Raw genomic sequence first — 17,603 nt, forward strand, 5'->3', positions numbered from 1 at the left:
AACGGTCATTATGCACACCCTTATGTTTGGGCACAGGAAAAAAGTGTGTTGTCAAACCAAGTGGCGTTCTCTTTCCCAATAATTAAAAAAAGGGGAAAAGATGACTCTCATGTTATATGATGCCTCTACCAAACAAGAGGGGATCGAAATGACGGCCCCACCCCTAGTGAAATGCAAAATTCTTATCCCCGGTTGATACCCACTGTGTGCTCTCATTGGCCTCTGCATTGGTGAAGGATCACAAAACTTACTAACGATCACCAACCCATAAATAAATTCGAAGAAAGATGGTACCGTACATGAGTAGTGAATGGTTCACCTACGAGGCTAGCTAAGATCGCCCAACCATATCCCATGAAATAGAAGAGGTATCTAGGGGCATTTATGATAATACACATTATGAATAGGCATTTTTACAAAAAAAAAAAACCTTTTAGATACCTTATCTACTTACTTACTTGGGCATTTGAGCTGTCTAGGACCCGCGATGGACACAATCGTTTTCCTATACATAATTGAAGCTGAGTTATCCACAAATTCTATATCTTTTTTCTTTTGTAGTGTTTATTTTGCTATGCAACCCTTCAACTTGTTAATTTTCTTCGCATTATCCTGAGATCTCATGTATGATTTACATTTTGAAGAGGGGACGGTGGTTCTGTAGAATCTAGCATTTCTTAACTGCCATATCTCCCAAACACTGAATGCATGGACAGTTAATGATCTTTATTGATCCCTTTTAGTAGTACTTGGGACTTTGCCCCACTTAATAATCAATTCAAAGAAGAGCATGCTTTGGTCTGAAGCTAATCTCAAAGACACTGGATAGGCAAACCAAGCTTGTTGAGCCAGTGGGCAATAGAGAAATGCATGTTCCACCGATTTAGTAGTTTACCCACATCTTGAGCATGTATCTGATAGAACAATGTGCATATTCATAAAGTTGTCTATCACCCCAATAGCACTTAAGCAAGTCTTCCATAAACAGGACTACACCTTTGGCGAAATTTTAGAGCTCTGGATAATCTTCCAAACTACATTTGGAAGCCTTTCATAAAAAGAATTTGCTTATGAAATTCAATACTTCTAAATCACATTTGAAAAATCAAAGCAATAGTATATGCTAAAAAGCTTTCACAAATATATTTGATAAAAAACTTTTATGGTGGTTTGCATTCTCTGTTTTCACGCAATTCGTTTTTGTTCCATTGTGCAATCATAATAATAATGTGAATACAATTTGATAATTCATAATAAACTTTATCTTAAATTATTAAAAAACATAACAAATAACAAGAATTTTCAACTCCCAAAATCCAACGTATGGTGTCATGTGACCATTCTTTGCCTCAATAACCAACTCATCCATCACCCTTCCACCGAAGGAGAAAGGATCCGACTCCTCTACTTTCGCCTGTCCGGTACTGTCATGCGTCTCCATACACAAGCACAGTGGAAAGTACTGTCTTACCCCCGATCGGGCAAGATGCTCGGACAGGGATAAGGCGGTACATTCCACCTTGCTTGTGTATGGGGCACACACAGCAGTAGGGTAGGCAGAAGTAGAGAAGTCGAATTGGAATGAGAAAAGGGTTTAATAGGCTTTAAAAGTCTCTCATCGTGATACATGAAATGTTGAAACTAAAAGACCATCTTCTTTGTTTGTTGAGAAGAAATTGTAGTTCACGGTCTCAAACAAGGAGAAATGTGTGGAATAAACCTGACAGTGGAATTGTCATTCATTCCAATAACAATCCTTCAATGAGGTAATAATGTTTAATAATAAATAATCAAAGTTATGAAAGCATGACCCATGATAAGGTTAGTGTCTAATAATAAACAATCATTTTTTTAATAAAATTTAATAATTCTTTTTCACCGAATCATTCAAATAACTTAGCAAATTGTCAAAGTACACTTTCCATCATTTCATATATAGCAAGATAGATTTTTTTTTTCACCAAAAAGACGAAATTTTCATTATCGCCATAGTTTTTGTATAATAAATTTGTATATGAAACGGCTTAGTCCCATAAATAAATAACAAAAGCCCATATACTATCTATTAATAATAATTATTTGAAGAACATCTAATATAATATTGATTACTAGAAATTTTTTTTTTTTTGGGGAAAAAGAACTCTGTTTGGGAGTGCGGCCTACGACAACACTCCCATGAGTCTATCTCTATCTCCCAAGTGAAAAGACACATTTGCCCTCTTATTTTGAGGAGGAGAGAGATAGACACATGGGAGTGCTAACGTAGACCACACTCCCGAACAAAAAATTGTTTCTTTTTTTTTTTGTTAACATTGACATTCACCTTTGTGTAAATAAATATCCAAGTGTTTATTGTTATATATTTCAACAACAGCAACAAAAAAAAAAAAACACTATTACATGCTGTATAATTCATGGTGCGATGCATACCCTTGGTCACTTTTTACATATAACAACTTGGCATTTAGTATTGAGTTAAAATGATCTAACAAAAATATTAAAAATATGCTTTCGAAAAAACGAAAAAAGGTTAGATAGAAACAAAAGATAACTGACATGATCAAGGTTAAAAGAAAAACAAGTCAAACCTCTAACAAAAGATAACTGACATGATCATGTGTGTGTGTGTGTGTAAAATGAATGAACGTATGAATATCATTGGCTTTTGACTTCTTTGCCAAAGTTGCAACATTCAAACTCTACATTTGTTGATTTCTTGTTAATGTTGGCCCTTGAACATTATTGAAGTGGGAGTGCAATATTAAAGAGGGTATAACCCTATGATTTGCTTGTACTTAAAATCCTTTTATACCTAACATAAGAGAGAAGTATAAACAACTTTTTGTTTACGCAGTGTATGTTTTGGTTTAACTAATGAATACTCATCCATTTTAAATGATATGCTTATTTATGGCCACTAACATTTATTACATTCTTTTATTCTCACATTTTTTTGTTGTGATTATATCTTCGTTGAGAAGGTACGTACAAGATATGTGCATATGAGCAAGAATTTATAGCACATCATGTGTCTCAACTCTCATTTTGAGAGATTGAAAACTATGGATGGATAATTCCTTATTCATATATTGCATTCATGGAAGAGTATTGTTATCTTCACACACCTGGTCTTATTTGTTCAATATCCATTATTTTAAAATTGTTCAATTATTTTTCTTAAAGAATGTAAAAAATAATAATAATAATAATTAAAGAATAAGAAGATACATGCCAAAATATATAAAAATAAAGAACTTTTCATCTCTAATATCATGTTGGCCAACATGCAAGCAATTTTGCTTTTAAATAAGTGAGAGGGAAAAAAATAAAATCAAATAAAATTGTAGGAAACTCCAAAGAAGGGGTCAAAATAAGAGAAGCAAGATCGATGGAATACATGGGATTCCTCTCTGCAAGTTTTTTTTTTTTTTTTTTTTTTTTTTTTTTCCGCCAAAAAATAAGAAAGAAAGAACATTATGTACAATATTAGCCCTATAAATATTCGTAAGTCTATTAATTCTAGCCTTAATAGCTAATCTATGGGCTACCGAGACAGTTCACCTATCATTATTCGAAATACAAACATTCCCTACAACCTTTATTAATACAAAAACATCATGAAGTAACGGAAACATTTGTTAAGGCCATCTTGCTCGAGACCCCTGAGTTAACCATGCCATAATTTATTGTCAATCTATCTTTTTTTTTTTTTTTTTTTTGGTAAAGATTTATTGTCAATCTATCAAAGCCTCTAAGCATGCTCATGCTCATTCCTATTCCTTCACTCCCTGTTGTAAACATTGAATTTTGTTAAACACCCCCCCCCCCGATGATGCCGGCAATAGAACATGAACAACCATCAATATCAATATTTCTCTTAATAAGGACTCTTGCCCTTGTACTAAAGTCTTATCACTCTTATATCCCTAAAAATGATTTAAAAGACTCTTTTACAAAATGGTGAAAGAGGTATTGTTCACCTTCTCCGACTACAACGGAAATTTATGAAAAATCAAAAAGAAAAAAAAAAGGGGGACGTAGAAACTTTTATGAATAGTTAAAAGGAAGAAAAACCCAAAATTCCGAAACAATGGGTAAATCCATTGCGGCGTCGCCAAAAGGGGCGGGGGAACACAGGGGGTGGGATGCTACAATAACTTTTCCCCACTTTACCATTTGTCTCCTCTCCCTACTCTTAAATTTTCCTACCTAACCAAACGAAGTGGGATGCTACAATAACTTTTCTCCACTTTATCATTTTTGTTTTTCACCTCACCAAAATGTGGGACCCATGCATCAAACTATCCCATCCCATACTGCCCTCTAAACAAAGGTGATAGTATTGGGTATCTACATTGTAAAAAAAGATGATGATTTGGGGAAGATGAGGGCATTTTGGTCTTTTCAAATTTTAACAAATACGTCAGGACAGTTAGGTATTTTCAAATTTTAGAAAAGATAAAAAAATGATAGTTTGGTCATTTTTTAGCATTTAACTCCTAATGTGGACTTAAATGGCTTTAAATGGAAAAGTAAGGGTGATACATGAAATTTTCAAAGGGTGCATGTGAATTTGTCAGAATCATAGGGGCATGAGGAATATTGGGTGCATTTTAGAAGTACGTGTATTTAACCCTTTTTTTTCCTATCCATTTCTGTCGAACCAAACACAGCGCTCTCCATTTTTGTCGGAAAATTCGTACGCTCGGACTAGTTGTAAGCTAATTCATTTACTTGATTGAATTAAGTTCTCCCCTCCCCCTTTACTCCCAAGTTCGTTCAACCTGGACCATGGCGGCAGTACGGATGATAGGCAAGTGCCTCTGCAACTCTCAGAATTTTAATATATCAAGCTCTACTAATTGTTTCTTCAGCTCTGGGCTCTATCTAACCATCTTTCCCTATGCGTTTCTTCAATCGAAAAGATATAGCGGTGAACTTCACAGGTCAGGCAATATAACGAACACATTGGCTCTTTACTGTTTGCTTCTCCCTGTTTTTATTTAGATGATCGCGTGTCCTCCATATGAAGCTGAAAAGCAAATTTCGGCGCAGATAACATGTTCAAGGGGGTCTACAATGGCAAGCATTACCATTTAGCTGATATTCCGGCTGTTCTCACTAGGGCTTGGAGTGCTGGAGTTGAACGGATAGTCGTAAGTCCATCCGGCACTGGTTTCCATCTTTCACTCATGAGTCACATCCAACTCGTACATTGGTTTTGTTTATATTGTCTGAGATTTGAGCACTGTGCGTGGCAAGGTCACTGGTGGGTCGCTGGAGGAATCAAGGGAAGCCCTGGCTATATCAGAAACCGATGGTATGGTTCTTGTGGCGATTTGGTCTATTCTGTTTCCCTTACATTGTCATTAGTTATTTTATTTATATTTGTTGAACAAAGGTGATAAAATGCCACGTAATTAAACGACAGGAGCAGCTTTGGCTCCATGATTACACCACTACTCTGATACCATGTGAAGGCGCGCGCTTACTATGAGTTGAAACAAGAGTTCAATTTCATCAATCTGTTCTCTGTCAGAGCTACCATAAAACAGGATCACTCGATGAATGTATATGGATATCCAAAAATGGCTGAAATGTTTTACCTATCTAGTTTGCAACTCATTATGGTTTCTGATTCGTGCTGCCAAAAGTAGTATAAGGAAGCCACCAAGTCCTTTTCGCCTTTTAAATTTAAATGGATGAAATAACTGATTCAGCAGATCTTGATGGCTTCAACAGGCCATGAATGCAAGATGCTTCAGTTTCTTGAGCCTTGTTAAACTGCTTTTATCAAAGGAACAAACAAAATTAAAGATTGCCAATTTGTTCAATTGAAACCAATGTTAGATAGCTATAGCAACATGGCCTTGTAGTTGAATATGGATAAGTACGGCACTATTGAACTTAATTATAGATAACTATGTCGCTATTGAACCACTGATGAGGCGATGGTTCTTGTCAGTTTAGTGCCTACCAGTTTGTAGTGAGTAAATATCAGCAGTTGTTGGGCTTATCCTTTGCTCATCAATCTTCTCTATATCCCTTTTCCATCTGCTATGGATTATGCTTGTGCTGTGCTGAACTCAAGTGATTCTATTTATCTATTTCAAATTTAATTAGCAAGAATCTACCAGGGTCATTACTGGATTCAATCGAAGCTGGCTTTAGGATCCAATGGATTGAAACTGTTCTTTGATTTGACTTTACTGTCCATGATGACATTAATAACATCTGAGAGAGTGGGGCGATTATGGGGTTTTGGCTAAGAGATGCAGGCCTTCAGTAGGTATATTGTTTGGCCAACCATTAGCTGACCATCCAATCTCTTTGATCAAAATAGGCATGACTTTCTTAATTCATACCGACTCTTGGCGGGGAAATAGGGAAATCTATAAGGGCTATACATTGGTAGGTTTATCACTTTTTTTATATGCTTCTCCACTCTCCAGGTTCTGCCTTTCCTTCCAATTCTGTTGAAGTCCATTTGGATTGATGATGTTTCAGATGAACTTCTCAAGAAAACAAATGCTGCATAGTAAGGTGCCAGAAAATTGCCGAAGAGAGGGGAAAAGAAAACAGGAACATGTGGCTTGTATATGTATTTTCTTTTGGTAGGATCTGTAAGAAACAGTGTTTTAATATAGAGTAATCAAATGTTCAACAATCAATCTGCACTGAGGTTTGGCTAAGTTGCTGAGTGTGCAACCTAATTGAAAGCCATTTTGTGAGATGTCTGTTTATCATCTGGTCATATTACTTTTATTGAATGGATTGATGAAATAAACGTCTGTTTCTAATAATAGTGAGTTTCTTTACATGGTACCAGAGTTGTGGTCTAATCCTTTATCCCATGGTTGTTTGCATCACTTAATTGGATGAACTATAGCTGGTGGTCCGTTCATTTGTTTTATTTGTTAGTTTTTTCTTGATTATTGCAGGAAGGCTTTTCTGTACTGTTGGGGTGCATCCTACCAGATGCAGGGTGATTTTTTCTTCATTTGTCATATTTTGTACATTTTTTTTGCATTCGGAATGTAATCTGCATGTTGGCTGGTAGCATTTGCATCTTTGACACTCTGTTATTATTCAGGAATTCGATGAGAGTGGGGATCCGGAACAGCACTTTCAGGCACTTTTGTCTTTGGCCAAGGAAGGAATTGAGAAAGGAAAGGTATGCTTTGTCTTCATAATCACAGCTGTAGCATTCTTCTTTTTTAGTTTATCTTATTATTTTTGAGTTCAGCCTTAGGCATTGTGTCTCCCACTATAGTAATAGGATGTTGTAGCTCTTATCAAGAGTTAGTACCTCAGGGGTATACTTGTAATATCTTTGCTTATTAGGGTCTTATACGTCTTATGTATGTGTTATGTAGTAATAAGGGCATACTTGTAATTTTTTTCACTTTAAATTTTAATAAACCATACCACTACCGATTGGGTGGTTAAGATATTATCTTCAATTAGTTGTACAAGTTTTGCTGTCTATTCTCTTCTTCTTCTTCTTCCAGTTGTTATTGTTGGTTATTCTGGGTTTGAAACTGTCACATGGTATTAGAGTATTGAACAACCGTAGGCTGGGCCTCGAGGCCCTACAACCTCTTAACGGCCCTTCGGAATCAACCCACAAATCCAAGCGACGGAATACAAGACATCATACCATCCTACACTCATCTGGTATGTCCCACACTCAATTCTGTTCTCCTGGGGATACCTAACCTGTCAAATTAACTATAGGTCTAATCACGTTGTTAAATTTGAACGTCCTGTCTTTATTCCAGATAACCTCAGCTCAACTGACTCAAATCTTTGGTCCCAGATAATTTGTTAAATGTTAACCTTATCATGTAGGCTTTTATTGTACTGCTTGTGAATGAAAGACCACCAAGGTTCAAGAACTCGGTTTCGGTACTGGTTTTGCCCAGCCAAAAAACTGAGTAGGGCCGAGATCTCGGCGAGTTGGTGCATTTATTTTTTTGAACTCGAAAGCTGGTTTCGGTGGGTTTTAAACCTAGTTTGGGCCTGAAACTTGGTACTCAACCTATTTTAGACCATTTAAACACAATGACACTATCAGATTTTGCTAAAACAAAGTCCAAATAGGAGTTTCACTGCGGACCCTAGGTTGGTCGGGGTCGACATACTAAAATACCCTACTCTACATATAATTTAGTAATAGAAAGCAATCAAAGCATTCAATTAATGTTAAACAACTTAAATAAGCGTTAGCAATGTGAAGTAGGGTGGTTTACATCACATATATGATATACCTCTATCATAGTTGTCATGGCGTCGCCATGGCGTCATATCGCTGGAGAAGTGGACATATCGACCACCGGTATGGATGATGTAAGAATATCGACCGATATGGCCTTCATGTTGTCGCCATGGCGCCGCCATGGACGCCATACCACGACATATGACCATATCGGGCAACATGGTTGTTTCAAATTATAAAACTTAATTTTTTAACAATAAATTTTTTTAGCCATTTTTTATTTTAATGTTTTTTCCTTAACATAAAAAAAATAAAAAAAACATCAAACAGAAAACACTAATATGCTATTGACTAATACACAATCACATATTCACATCAGCAATTTTTTTATTTTTTTATTTAGATGGGTTGTTTATTAGCTTTATTCACTCAATATAAATTTCGTTCTTGTAATTGTTTTTTTGTTTTGTTACTTTTGTAGTCACTTTCATATGAATCGTATCTCAACTCTCATGATTTTTCAACTTTATTATCAGCAAGACTATTGCTATCAATTATTTGATAATCCATGATTTCATATACACTAATGGATATTACACTTTCATGAATTAAACCATAGTAGATTAGTAGTACACTTTTATGTTAATTTTTGATGTTATAGGGTATATATTATAGCATACTAAATGACATTAAAAATAGAGAAAATAAAAAATAAAACATGGTCGATACGATCGCCAGGTGACATGTCGATATATCGACATGACACCCCTCCACCAACTTGGATCACCGTGACGACGTGACAACTATGACCTCTATCCTTCCAAGCCATGTTTCTGAAGCCAGTAAGGCTCAGACTATGCCACATAGGATTCCCATGTCATAGTGCTACTGAAGAAATGCGTGTAGTCTACCACACAAGTCATATAAGTGTTGTCATCATCTATCCGAAGGTACCCTATCCTAGGGTATAGAAGAGGCGGTTGCGATGGGAATAATGTGATCGATCCACTGCTACTGCCATCAGGCATGTATGGTTGGGTTGGGACTGTGCATAGGTCGTCAACAAACCCTGACCCAGTGCTCCGAGTGTCGAAGTCATGGCCATAGTGTACTGACTGCAGTTGCCCATAACCACTATAGTCGGAACCGGTGCTCTCCTAGCCATAATCATAGTCATATTGAGGCTGAGATGCATGCCACTAAATTCGGAACTGGTGCCTATTTGGGAAAGGAATTTGATGCAGCTTGGATGCTAATTGACATCTCCGATAAGTTTTCTGTTGAAACAAGGTGGCAAAACCTCAAAAATCAGCTCACCAGCCCCTTTCCTTGTCGAGTTCACCGAGACAATCGAGTTTTGGCGAGATCTCGGCTGTCCAGGTTGAGATCTGCATCTTTTAAACAATGGTTTGGTCCAAATCTCGGTCGAACCGAAATCTCGAACCGAGATCTTGACTCGACCGAGTTCGTGCACTTTTTAATTTTGCTTCCCATCTCGACTCGGTAAATGAAAAAACCGAGTTTTAAGTGAGATCTCACCGAGTTCTTGAACTATGAAGACCGCATGAGAGAAATCATACCTTAATGTTGAGCTCTGTTGTACATGAGTACATCCAGCCTCCTTCATAGCTACTTGTGCTGCAGAATAGCTTAATTTATAAATAGTTCAGGACTCCTAGTTTGATAGCTTCCACCTAAGATATCACCAACCAAAATTGAGCCCATCACATGATCCTAACTATTTAGATTACTAGGAAGGGGTTCAAGTTTGTTATGTGAACAGCCACTGAACATGTAGGAGGACGTCAGTAAAAATTTAGATTTCAATATGCATAATTTTATTTGGTATATCAAAGGAGCATTTTGGAGGACGGGCCTTGGTGCAACAGTAAGGTTGCTCTATTGTGATCTAGTGGATGTGGGTTCGAGTCGGGAAACAGCCTCTCTGCGAAGCGAGAGTAAGGCTGTGTACATTATGACCCTCCCAGACCCGTAATGGCAGGAGCCTCGTGCACTGGGTACACCTTTTTTTTAAAATAAAAAAAAAAAAAAAAAACTTTCTTCTGGTTCATGACATGCTGCAATCTTTGAACTTTTTGGAAGGAACTTAGATCCTTTGCTCTTCAAGTTGAATGGTTAGTTTCTTATTGCAAGACAAAATTTTGCCTATGCTTTTTATTTGACTGCAAAGGTGTTAATATGAGTATTTTGGCTACTTTCTTGGCTTCAAGATATCCTACAAATTTCTGTTTGTGAAATTTATGCTATTCAGGTGGTGGCAATTGGTGAATGTGGGTTAGATTATGACAGGCTTCAGTTTTGCCCCTCTGAAATTCAGAAAAAGTACGCTCAAGATTCATTGACTTTTATTGGAATGATTATTTAATATATTTTAAGAGTACAATGCTGTGTTGTTTTGTCCTTTAATAAGTTAACAACTCAACATTAGGTATTTCGAGAAGCAATTCGAATTAGCCGATGCTATGAAGCTACCAATGTTCCTTCACATGCGTGCGGCTGCTGAAGATTTCTGTGAGATTCTGGCACGAAACAAGGAGAGGTTAGTTTCTAGGATCCATGAACTGCAGCATAGATTTGGACTGAACTAATTACTATTGGAGGATAATATCAATGCACATGATTCACACGCTGGATGTTAGAATGCATCATCTTATGGTCAAGCGTCAGAGTGATCCAGGACCAAAATAAATCTGGTTGCAAGATATCAACCATCCAATCGACTTATTTATCTATATATTCATTTTGTACATTGGGACGGATTATATTGCCTGCCCAAATGGATGTAATGTGATGGATAGTTGTTCTCATCTCTGTTGATTTCTCCAAGTGGGATGTAATCTGGAAGTGGATCCACTCTCCTTGTGCACCACATTTCCTGATCTGATAAATATATTACAATGTCGCTTGTAATGCACAAAACTTAGGTTGGTCTTATCCATCAGCATAGTGTGCTTTTATTTTTTCAACAATATCACAATGTTGAGAATATGACATCCTTTTGTTCCTTGGGAAGTCTTGGATGATTTGTACAGCTACTAAGAATCCTTTTTCACCTGCGTACTCTATGTCAAGTTGATGTGAATGGAGTATATAAATTTTACCTTTGCTTGTTTGACAGGTTCAGGTCAGGGGTTGTCCATTCCTTCACTGGAAGTGCAGAAGATCGGGATAAGCTCTTATCCTTCAATGATCTATTCATAGGTAAGCACGCAACTTCATTTTTTTTCTTCTTTTTTTGGTGGTGGCATTAACAATCCATTTCATCCTGACAGTTTCTTGTATTAGTTCGACTAGAGTTTTCCCCTGTTTTGGAACTTGTTATAAATATCTGCAAAGAATAGTCTAATAGCTCAAGTTGAAAGGCAAGGGCTATGGAGGGATCTCACTTGAAGAGATCGTCTACAACATAAATAGGCTTCAATTGGTAGATAACCAAACTGCAATTTCATCTAAACACACTGATGTAGATTGATGGTGGTTGAGAGAAATCAGCAATAACCTGTCCAGATTCCTCTTCCCCAATCGAACCAGAATACTTGGGAGATTCTCTTCAGATTTAGCGGGCCCCTTGGCCAGTTGCGTGGAGAAGACTTGGAGGAGGTTTTATCAGCTTGTGTAGGATCCATCCTTGCTTGTGTGGTGATGCATCTTGGAATAGTTTCAGTCTTTGCGTGGGGGATTTTAGTAGTTTAGAGTTGGTTTATATTTTATATAGATTTCTTTCATGTAATGGTAGTTCAGAACTTCCTTTTGGTTCTCCCCGAAAACTACCATCTTTTTTTTTTAAAACCCATTTTAAAAGAACTCGAAAAAAAAATCAACAAGTGAAAGAAAACCTTGTCTCCTCAGCCATTTTTGGGTTAAGAAGATGTGAACGCCGCATGTTTTGAGGTGTGAAGTGGGAGAGATCCAGATTTCTCCAAGGGGTTTTGAATAAGACGACCCTTTGACCACAAGGTGAACTCCAGTCTCCAGGGGATTTAAAGAGCACCACCCCGTAACCCTCTCCTCGAAAGCTTTAGTTTCTATTTTATATAGATTTCTTTCATGTAATGGTACTTATTAATTTTTAGGACTCCTTGTATTTTGATTAATTAGCTAGATTTACTTTATATTTAGTTTCTATGTTAAAGGAAAACCAGATTGTAAATGAACTTCCTTTCCACGCAAGAAGGAACTCAGTTGCTGTTACAAATAAAGTAGGGGTTGTATTAACAGACCCACGGTTTGAATGAATGAAAATAAACTTGGTTGTAAGCCATGGTTGCTGTGAGAGGCAGTGTGAGGTGAGAGGCCTAGGATGAATGGGAGGCTCAACCATCTATCCTCTTCTTCCCTTCCATTAATTTCCTTATTTTCTATATTATTAAACCTGCAATAAACATCGAACAGAGGGTACTTAGACACTGTTCTACTCCTCTATTGTTGCTGTTTGATTACCGGAGGACTGTTCTGTTGATTTTTTTTCCCATTAGAAGGTGGCCTTTGAAGTGCATCCTCTACCCTGTGGTTCCTCTGTTCTGGTATTTTCCCTGCAGCAGATTTCAAGCTCGAGAAACCCCAGATCAGGCCATCAGTGCAGCCTATATTTGACAGCAAGATACCCTACCAAGGCCATCCCTTTGCTGGTGGTATTAGCTTGATCTAATGGTTAGAATGATGGTTACTGGGAGTTACTATTTTTGGTATTTACTTTCTAATTCTGAACTGGTGTAATTTCTCAGCATCCAACCATTGGCTTGGTCAGAGTTTTTGAAGATCTTTCAGTTTTATTCCTCATTTTTTGTAGAAAATTAGTTTAATAAAAGGTTTATTACATAAATAAAAAGGGAATAATATAACTCAAAGATTGCATGTCGTTACTCTTTTTTTTTTGGGAGACCGTTCTCTGTTGGGGAGCGTGGCCCATGCATGCGCATGGGGACCAATGACGGGGGGCGCAGAGGCATCTTGGGGGGTGAGGTGGTCATTACGCCCCCACTGTGTCTGGGCGTGGGTGGTACATCCCCCCCCCCCCCCAGAACTTCTCTTTTTATTTATTTTTTATTTTTTTAAGGCCAAAAGGTTTTCTATGTGACATTACAGGCTGCCAGGAATCTAGGGGTGATGTTAGCCACATGGAGGCTTGATGTGGCATATTTTGCAATGTAAAAATTCGAGGGACCTTTGTGCAATCCCATTATCAACATCAGCCATATGGCAACCTTGTATTGCATTTTTGTCCTACAAAAAATTGCCCTTGAATATTCTTGGTTTTTTTGGAGAAACAACACTTGATAAGGTGGCCTCCCTAAGGCTGAATGGCCACACAGGGTATAACCTGAGAAGTTATGCACATTTCTTTGGCCTGCCAAACTGTCCTGCAAGTCATCAAAATCTTTTCAAAAGAGCAACCGCCATGTTGTGTTAACCCACACACAAAAAAAGATTGCTACTTAATTCTCTGGTTCATTTATTCTTCATATTTGATATCCTATTTAAGATGCAATAAAATATTCCTATTCTATCTTCTCATTTTTGTGGTGTGAAATAGGTGTAAATGGTTGCTCCTTAAAAACGGCTGAAAACCTTGATGTTGTAAGGGGCATTCCAGTTGAAAGAATGATGATAGAGACAGATTCACCATACTGTGAAATCAAGAACACACATGCTGGAATCAATTTCATAAAATCTTTGTGGCCATCTAAGAAGAAAGATAAGTATGATCAGAATTGTATTGTTAAAGGTCGCAATGAGCCTTGTTTGGTTAGGTAAGTGGAAACTTTTCCTCATTGGTGCCTATAAGTTGATTTATCTTTCTGTTATGTATTTTCAAATGGATATGTTATTTTTCTTTTCTCCTCTAGATATTCATTATGGAAACCTATAACTATTTGCACCATATACATCAGGATATATACACATCTAACCTCAAAAAATACCCAATAATGATATATATATATATACTCAAAATTTATTTTAGTCATGGGTAAAAAAGGTTTTCAAAATAAATTGAAATTGAAATATCATTATGTCATTTTCAAAAGCTGTCATTGTCCATGTGAAATGACAAGATTACCCCTTTATTAAATAACTTTTGGGAATAAGACAAGGGGCAAAAAATCAAGGTTGCAACTTCTTAGTTCATCTACTTGGTGACAACAAGATGCACTCTATATATATTACTGCCCAGCCCCTACTGAAATAAAAAATCCCATCCATGTTGATATCCCTGCACACGCTCTCATTGGCCCTTGCGCTGGTGCAGGGGCTACATGACCAAGCAGCAATCTATTGCCCATATATAGCGCTTGCAGGGGCATCAACACGGATAGGATTGTTGATTTCAGTAGGGGCTGGGCAGTGATTTCACGTGCTCCTGTGTCTGGGCGCAGGAGCCACGTGACCAAGCAGCCTTTTTTTTTCCTATATATATATATATATATGCTTTCATGTGAATAATTTCATTGGATATTTTCTAGGCTTAACGGTCAACAAAATTGGCCTGTCATAAACGTGTACAATATATCATGAAGAATTTTCAGATCCATCATCATTTTCATCACACTATCAGTGTCATCATCATCATCATCCTGTGAGTCATATCCAAACCTTATACGTTTGGTGTCATAAATCCCACACCCCATGATATTGGAGGCCATAGCTTAAGTTTTAGACATTTTAGATATTCTTGCACTACCTGTTTTGTCCTTTCTCTTTTATGGTCTCTAGGGATGCAACAAGGCTTGACGGTGTCTGGGTTTAGCCGATACTGGACTAAGTCCATTTAAGAGACTACTTAACCTGGACCTGCCCCAGCCTGACCTTTGAAACATGCATGGGACTTATCAATTTTACAAGGCAATCTTGGTGGGGTCCCCTGGATTGAGGTGGGGTGGGTCAACTAATAAACTGGACCCAAGCCAAACCTGATTTTTGTCATACCACAATAACTCATTAGGGGCAGTCTGGGGCAGGGGACTCATTTAACCCACCGCTGGGCCTTGGTGCAACGGTAAGGTTGATCCTTTGTGACCAAGTCGTGTTCGAGTCTGGAAACAGCCTCTCTATGAAAGTAGGGGTAAGGCTGTGTACATTATGACCCTCCACAGACCCCGCAGTGGTGGGAGCCTCGTGCTCTGGGTACGCCCGTCTTTTATTTTTTATTAACATCCCTAATGGCCTCCAATCAATGCCAAGCATTCCTTAGTGGATCACCATTGTTGGTCTGCATTGCCCATGACTAGACCATTTGCGCCAATATTTGTTATATTGTTTTGTATTAATCCTACTCCTAGTTTCCTAGGTTCTTTCAAAATTTCAAGTGTTCCTCATTTCTATCTCAAGTTACTTGTGATTGTATCTGTATAGACGGAGAAAAGGAAGAAGACAGCTTTAATGTTCTATAGATAAAGGCCAAATGCATTAGCTCCATGTATCTGTACAAATTATAAGAATGGAGGTCTATTGGTAAGATTATTGGGCTTAAATGTAAAAGGGGCTGCATGGATATTTAAAAATTTACTTCATGTTTGGATCTTTCCAGCAGTCAATTGTATATATAGACGGGCTTAAGCTTTGGTCAAAGAATTGCAAATTTTTAGATTGAACATTACTTTTGTAAACATGGCAATATATTCTTTCTCCGGTTGAGTATTTTTTCAGTTCGTCTCAATGAATACACCTCCATTAGATTGGAAATATGCCTTCCATGGAAAGTTGGTTATAACTAACATGTATCCTCTTCAAGGAGTTCATATGTAGGGAAATTTCCATTTTCTCTGTGATAGTGTGATTAGATGACTAGAAATTCTAGTAAGAATGGGTAACACCTTCTGAAAGTTATAATATTCGTCATTATTGCTTTTGGGTTCACCACATGAAATGATTGGAAATCTTTTAGTTTATAAAAGAAAGTTGTTTTTGGGTTCACTACATGAATTGGTTGGAGATCTATGAAAGAGAAAATCTACCTAAGTTATCAGCTTGGGGTTCCAATATTGATGGAGCATTTTTTTCCCTGGATTGGGAAAGAAAATTGAAAGATTCTGTTGCAATAAAGAATCTATTTTTCTCTAATTTCTCAATTATCACAGTGCATGTGTGATTTTGTCAAAATACTTGAGAAAAGAGTTGATTTGTGGAGTTCTAACCTTCAATACTGCATCTACTACTCCTTGTGATTTATTTTTGTTGAGCTTCCAAGCCTCTTCGCTAAAGTTAATCCTTAGTTTCCAATTTCAGCATTTTGACTCATGTTATTTGGGTTAATTTAGGTAGAAATACGTATATCTTATGTTCTTGAGAATGAATACGTATATATTATGTTCTTGAGAATGTTTATGTTATTATTATAACCAGGCAAGTCCTCGAAGTAGTTGCTGGTTGTAAAGGAATTGTTGATGTACATCAACTGAGCAAGACTTTATACCATAATACTGGCAGGTAATCACATTAGTGGGTTTCCAGTTCTTTTATTTCTATGGATGATTCAGACCTCTAAACTTAAGAGGTGCTCACAGGGTGTGGAACTGCTTTACCTTGAAGAAGTGCTTTCCATCTGTTATTAATAGAATTAACATGATCTAGCTCAGAGTTTGGATTCTTCAAGCCTGTTAGTGGCGTGTTATTTCACTATGTTCTCATCCTCCCTCTAACATTGAGGACATGTGGTAACACAAAAAAATCAATTTGGTTCGTTCAGCTACTTGGTTCTAAGGTTTTTTTCTTGTGCACTTTCTGTATCTCCTTAATGCCCTTCTTTTGACAGTGAATGGCTGTGTACCCTGGTCATTATGTTTCTTCAATCATCATTATAATGTCCAGTTCTTCTGAATAAAAGTGCTTTGTTTTCAGGGTCTTTTTTCCTCATGACTTGGATTCCATGGCAGATGCTCTTCTCACTGACAGTCATGATATTCAGTGACAAGCTTCATTGTGTTTGCAAGATGCAAAATATTTGAAGTATGCTCCTCTTCAGTTGATGTGGGTTCAGGCCCACTGGGAGGACGTGATAACTGTAAATTGTTCCTTTCAGGAGAGACTAATTTTCTTGGGTTACACAATTCTGGCTCGGATGTATAACCTTTTTATTTTTAATTCTGCTTTCAAATGGGCACTGAATTGCTTCTAGCTTGGATTGAAAATTGAGAAGGGTTGTTCTTGTTTTGTAGCGAATGAAAGGAATAAACTGGTATTTTAGTTTTGGGAAAAAGAACTCTGTCTGGGAGTGTGGCCTACGCCAGCACTCCCATTAGTCTATCTCTCTTCTCCTCATATGAAAAGATAGCTCTGCCCCCTTGTTTTGAGGAGGGAGATAGACACATGGGAGTGCTGTATTTTTTTATTTGCTCAATTTCCGGCCTGCTCCATTTCCCAAGTTCCT

General features: G+C 37.4%; 1 protein-coding gene across 2 annotated transcripts; it reads left to right on the forward strand.

The window, feature by feature from the left end:
• Positions 1-4,771: 4,771 nt before the first annotated feature.
• On the forward strand, positions 4,772-17,262 carry LOC122649020 (putative deoxyribonuclease TATDN1). 2 transcript variants are annotated; one of them, XM_043842367.1, is made up of 12 exons: positions 4,772-4,813; positions 4,926-4,946; positions 5,056-5,156; positions 5,263-5,320; positions 6,942-6,985; positions 7,094-7,174; positions 10,491-10,561; positions 10,668-10,778; positions 11,358-11,440; positions 13,773-13,989; positions 16,580-16,663; positions 17,075-17,262. In XM_043842367.1, the coding sequence occupies exons 1-12, from the start codon at positions 4,792-4,794 to the stop codon at positions 17,142-17,144; spliced, it is 963 nt and encodes a 320-aa protein (XP_043698302.1). In that variant the 5' UTR covers positions 4,772-4,791; the 3' UTR covers positions 17,145-17,262. The 2 variants fall into 2 exon arrangements, with proteins under 2 accessions (XP_043698302.1, XP_043698303.1); XM_043842368.1 differs by lacking the exon at positions 4,772-4,813 and having other exon boundaries at positions 4,833-4,946; positions 5,033-5,156.
• Positions 17,263-17,603: the final 341 nt, after the last annotated feature.

This window comes from Telopea speciosissima, chromosome 1 (assembly GCF_018873765.1).
Source record: "Telopea speciosissima isolate NSW1024214 ecotype Mountain lineage chromosome 1, Tspe_v1, whole genome shotgun sequence".
Classification (NCBI taxonomy): Eukaryota; Viridiplantae; Streptophyta; class Magnoliopsida; order Proteales; family Proteaceae; genus Telopea; species Telopea speciosissima.